At 35.5% G+C, this 5,944-nt stretch overlaps 2 protein-coding genes across 3 annotated transcripts in view; one reads left to right on the top strand and one right to left on the bottom strand.

Moving 5' to 3' along the window:
- The window catches only part of LOC107644969 (ABC transporter F family member 3), a 10,423-nt gene extending 8,661 nt beyond the window's left edge, over nt 1–1,762 (top strand). For both annotated transcript variants that reach the window (XM_021103370.1, XM_016348947.2), the window contains 4 exons: nt 74–161; nt 334–419; nt 1,123–1,185; nt 1,273–1,762. In XM_021103370.1, the coding sequence (XP_020959029.1) occupies nt 74–161; nt 334–419; nt 1,123–1,185; nt 1,273–1,392 (357 nt within the window). In that variant the 3' untranslated portion in view covers nt 1,393–1,762. The remainder of the gene's footprint in view (nt 1–73; nt 162–333; nt 420–1,122; nt 1,186–1,272) is intronic.
- On the bottom strand, nt 4,009–5,614 carry LOC107644967 (thymidine kinase a). The gene is made up of 4 exons (XM_016348946.2): nt 5,354–5,614; nt 4,863–5,007; nt 4,598–4,719; nt 4,009–4,493 (listed from the first exon to the last, which is right to left on the bottom strand). The coding sequence occupies exons 1-4, from the start codon at nt 5,497–5,499 to the stop codon at nt 4,220–4,222; spliced, it is 687 nt and encodes a 228-aa protein (XP_016204432.1). The 5' UTR covers nt 5,500–5,614; the 3' UTR covers nt 4,009–4,219.

Raw genomic sequence — 5,944 nt, 5'->3', positions numbered from 1 at the left:
TGAGTTCTACACATTACGATGTACATTTTTTAGGTACTTGTATTAACAGATTTCCTTTCTGAATCTTCTGCAGGGTGTTCCAGAGCAGAAGCTTCGAGCTCATTTAGGATCTTTTGGTGTAACGGGAAATCTCGCACTTCAACCAATGTATACTTTATCAGGTATTATCTCTTATTTTGGTACCTGTATCTCTTAAAAAGATTCTGAATATGGTGATATTCAAAAAATGCAATAAAAGATGCTAGGACACATTGATTGTTCAGAGTAGCTATTGATATTTTCATGCACCTTGCAATTATTTATGTTTTTGGCTTTTCTGATTGCTTTTCTTAGGGGGTCAGAAAAGCAGAGTTGCATTTGCTAAGATAACTTTCAAGAAGCCACATATAATATTGCTTGATGAGCCATCCAATCATCTGGTAAGTTCCCTGTCTCTCTTACATTGATTTTTTCTTAGTGGGGTTGCTGGATAGCTAGCTGCTTGCTTAATTTTTTTTATTTTTTTAATTTTGTTGGAGGAAAGTGTGCCGAAAACATTAGTTATTGTTACTAATATCATTATCATAAATGATTTCGTTGCCATTGTGGCCCTATTTTTCAATGGTTAAAAGTATCGCTCTAATAGCCTATTTGTAAACAAAAGTTTGGGGTTAATTGTACTTTACCTCTCTAAACTTAAGCCCCTGAACTTTGAAATTGTGGTAATCAAGCCTTTGAACTTTTGCAAATATGCGGATTGCTCACACTAGTAATTTTTCCATCAATTGTTTATTGTTAACAAAAATAGCATTTATCATCTTCTAGGGTGTCAGTTGCATATTTAAGAAAGTTTAGCAGGGAGATTTGCACATCACAAGAAGTTGAAGCATATATTGCACTTATTTTGAATAAAATGCACATTTAGGGAACTTTATAGGGTCTATTTGCGCATTCTTAAAAGTTTAAGGGCTAAAGTGCATATGGCATATAAAGTTCCGTGGCTAACTTTTTTTAACCCCCTTAAAAACTGTTCAGTAAAAATGAGTCATGTTTCTAGATAATGACCAAAAAGGTTGTCGTGCAACCTGCATGACTTCGACAAAATATAAACCCAACATTGACTGCAAGTATCTGATGATGTAGGACTTGGATGCTGTCGAGGCGCTAATTCAAGGACTGGTGATGTTCCAAGGAGGCATTCTCATGGTATGTTGATGTTCACTTCTTGCAATAGTATATGTGATGTGATAAGAGAACAAAGTGATGTAAACCCTGATAAATGTGTTTTGGCAGGTGAGTCATGATGAGCACCTCATATCCGGAAGCGTGGAGGAGCTATGGGTTGTATCCGAAGGAAGAGTGACGCCATTCCAGGGCAACTTCCAAGATTATAAGAAGATACTCCAATCTTAGGAGAGTTATAATAGTGCAGTTTCAGATTATGGTTTCATGAAGTGAAGATTGGATTTCTGCTGTTCATTTCAGCCCTGTTGTACAATTTTGCACCTTACCTTACCTTTTCAACAACTATGTATAAGCTACATTTTTGTTTCTGCTTTCAAGGGAATAAAAAAGGGGGGAAGTTTATTAACGGAGAGGACAAGAAGTTGGAGTAGAAGAAAACATAAGATTCCATGGAATTGAACCTTGTAGCATGTAGATGAAACATACAATTTTGCACTTTTCTTTTTCGATACCTATGTATGAGCTAAATTGTTTTTGCTTCCAAGGAAAAAGGAAATTTTATTAACAGTAATACAAATCAGAGTAGAAGATCCCATGAGATTGAATCTTGTAGCAGTACAGATTTTTCTGCTTATCTAAACAAACAAACAAAATGGAATTGAGACTTCGAAGTCCAATGATAATCCGCAGCGACACATTATGTTGATGAGATCAAATTTAGTTCGTTACCAAGAAAAAGGGGGAAGCTCTCATAATGAGAAAACTAAAAAAAAAAATAATTTTTATCGTGTCGTATTACATCATATCCTGTTTATAGCTTAAGTGAAGCTGAAGATAAATTTTGTGTGTCTGCGTACAAGCTGAAGATAACATTATAGTTCATTCAATAACAAACCTGACTAAGGCCTAAAATTCAACTAACACAATCGACTAAGAAAGGATACCCCATCATTATTAAGAATAATCCAACTAAGAAAAACGTCCTGCCAGCACCGTTTCTTAAAAAAGAGTACCATTATCTATCATAATGGTCTAGGCCCTTAAATATGCAAATCTGAATAGAAAATCAAAATGCTCTTGAAATTGGAGTTATTGGAAACTACACAAAAATCACAAGAAAAAGGACAATAACTCCAACCATTTCTGTTAGAGTATTTACCATTTTGGTCCTCAAATAATTTCGGACCAAACACTTTAATTCCCAACTAAAATTAATTACTTGATAGGTCCCTAACAATTAACTCCGTCAGTTACTTAGGTCATTTGTTCCGTCAACTCTAACGAAGGATAAAATAGTCCCTAGCAATTCTAACAGGGGACAAAATGGTCCCTGACCTCTTCTATTCCAAAACGACACTGTTCTCCTCCAATTTCCATCATATCTCGAATAAATCTAACAGTTTAACACTGTAACTTCAACTTACACAATGCACACTCTGCAACTTCAATGTTCATAAGAAGAAATATCATCAACTTGTTTTCAATCAATTAATACTCGAGAAACTAATGACTATATCTCTCAAGTACTTGTTGTCTTCAATGGATCCCATGAATCTTTAAGACCCGTACCCGTCATCACCATCTCCCTCCTCCTCTGCCCTATCATCTCCATGACCACATTGTCCATCACTCCGATCGCTTCTTTCAGCTTCTTCTCCGAATCAATATTCATTAATTGCTCCAGTTTTCATATAAGCAGCAATGACGATATTGCTCGTTGTACTAATAGCTTGGATTTAAGGTCGAAACTGTCGGGAAAAAAGGAATAAAGCACTCGGGGTCTATTCCAAATGAGAATTTGCATATGATGTCGAAGGAGAATCTTCTCATGATGTTTTAATGTCCAACAATCTATATTACTTGCTGGAGAATGGAGAAAGGCGTGTTCTTGGGATAGTTATGGAATTTGGTCTTGAGGATGTGGTGGACAATGTCGAGGTTGGAGGTGATGCTGTTATCAAGGACGTGAAGGTGGATGCTTCTGGTGGGTGAAGTGCGGAAGAGGTGGGTGTACCAGTCACAGATTTAGGAAATGTGTGGTCAATAACATGCTGAAGTAGGTGCAACACACGTGACAGTTACATCATGGCTTGATCTTAGAGTTGAAGAGGAGGAAGAAAAAGATGGAAAAGAAGACTGTGAAGGTGAAAGAGAGTATGAATGTTAGGATTATGCGAGATATGATGAAAATTATGGAAGAACAATGTTTTCAAACAAAGAAGTCAGGGATCATTTTGTCCCATATTAGAGTTGTCAAGGACAATTTTGTCTTCCATTAGAGTTGACGAAGCCAAAAACCTAAGTGACTGACGAAATTAATTGTTAAAGATCAATCGAGTAATTAATTTTAGTTAGAGACTAAAGTGTCTGATTCAAAATTCTGAGGACTTAAATAGATAAATACTCATGCTGCATCTGGCTTCATCTTAGGTCTCCAAGTCACTTATTCATGCTGCATCTGGCTACTCTTAAAGCTGAAGAAAGGTGGTCCATTTTCGTAATTCACATTCAATCTAATTACTCTTGGTCTTTTTCTCCATGGCTAGTTTAGTCTTGCAAAAAAGCTGCTTTTAGTCTTACTCTTTTTTGCTCTAGCTCTAGTCATGGACCATTTATACCTTGTAGTTATTTAGTATCTTTGGTGTGCATTGTATTCTCATCGGGAAGAACCTCCAGTTTGAAAACGAAGAATATGCACAGTAATTTGCAAAATAAAATGACAGATGCTACATAATTTACAAAATAGAATTGTATGTTGACAATTTTGCCTAAAGTAAACAGATGCTTTTACAAAAGGTTAACGTCCAAAACGAAAAAACGCCTAAATACCAAAATTTCATGTCATAGGATAAGCAATACTTCTTTCATTGAAATATGATAACGCAACAATAATTATAAACCACAATTGAATACCAGTATATTTATAATTATATCTATATACAACTACATAGACCCTATGACAACCAAAATTCCAAGATAACTTGTTGAATTAACTAATAGCAATAGACAATATACTCCAGAAATCATTTTGGGGAAAGTTTTAAGTACCTCCACACTAAAACCTTGTGGCTACATCAAGAAGTGAATCATTGTTGCGTTTGACAGATTCCAACACATTCTTTGAAGTTTCAGTGACAACTTCACTGTTAACATAGTGATATCGGCACACTGGCATGTAGACATCGGAACCAGCAATCAGCTCAGTTTGTGTCTCTTGTGTCTTCCTGAGAGTGAAGAAAGCACGCTTGCAGCATAATTCACATCGAGCTGTCAACTTGGTTACAGTATCAGCAAGCGGTATTATGTGAAGCACAGAACCAAAGCTTTTCCTGAAGAACATAGATAGCAGAAAAAAAGTTTGAAAAGCATCCATATTGGTAACATTTCCAGCACAGTAAAACACAACAACGATTAGAATATCTGCACAAAGTACCTCAAGTAATCACCATCCAGGCCAGCAACAATCACAATTTTACCATCTTCATCAGCAGCCTTGCAGCAGAACTCATATAGGTCCTCAAAAAATTGAGCTTCATCTATACCAATCACATCCAACTGCATCCAAAATACTACTAACATTCAGCCAACATTACATCTAGCTAAGGGTATCGCTTAGCTCCTCTATAGCACCACAAATTCAAATGAGCAATATCCCCTAAGCAATAGTCAACAGTAACATAATGAAATATTGAGACTACCTTTCGATAAGCATCATGACCATATTTTTCTTGGAATGACATCAGATCTTGCAGTGCCCAACAAGGAAATCTAATCCCATCATGTGTCACAACCGAGTCAATGGCATATCTTGTATCCTTGCTTGATTTTAACATAGCCACGTTTCTTCACAACATAACATAATTTAAACATAAAGAGGAATTAGCCCCCAGCAGAAGATTCTACAAATCACTATCAGATCACAGTTTTAAACTTTCTTTTATTATTCGTTCCAAGAGAAAGAAATTACGTGGTGAAGCATGTATAGTCAGCAGTAACTGAAAAGGAAGGGATTCCCCACCAAAACACCAAAGTTTCATTGTGATAGCCATTGATACCACTTCAGAGGCTCATTTCAAGTTATCAAAATTTTCCAGCCGAGTAGAGCAACAAAATAAAGATACTATTAAAGACTTTAAAACGATTGTTAAAAAGCAAAAAACGCACAACCCATCCACTAATTCATTAATACCTGCCATTGTCAACTTCGGATTTGATACGGCGAAGAAGAGAAGAAGTTTTTCCTGCAAACATGGGACCAACAATAACATGGACCTCTCCAGAAGGATAACGATCCTTGCCGGAGATAAAGGGAATTGGGTGCTTGAAGGAAGCCATTGAATGAATCGAGGATCTTTGATGGTGAATGGTGATGGGTAAATTTGGAGATCATGGTTTGAACATTTATAGAGAGAGTGAGAGAGGAACATCTTTTGGGCGGGATCTATGAAGGTATTGGTGGCTCACTGCCTTCGCATTTTGATTTTTCGGAATTTGAAAAGCCACTCAAAATTTGGAGGGAATAAAGAATTTTGAAAGACTAATCATTGTTGATTAAAGACGGATTCGAATTTTGGACATTTAAAATTTGAAAAACCTTAGCTTAGGCTACATTTCGTTGTGAAAATAGAATAAAACAGAACATTAAAAATAAAATATAAATAATAGAGACATAAATAAAAATTATAACTATAAAAAAGAAAAATTTAAAACATATTTTTTATTTCTATTTATTTTAAAAATAATAAATAAAATAAAAGTTTATTTTATATTTAATAAGTAA

This window comes from Arachis ipaensis, chromosome B05, assembly GCF_000816755.2.
Source record: "Arachis ipaensis cultivar K30076 chromosome B05, Araip1.1, whole genome shotgun sequence".
Lineage (NCBI taxonomy): Eukaryota > Viridiplantae > Streptophyta > Magnoliopsida > Fabales > Fabaceae > Arachis > Arachis ipaensis.
The sequence above is the reverse complement of the archived record's forward strand: the minus strand, read 5'-3'. Positions and strand labels throughout refer to the sequence as shown.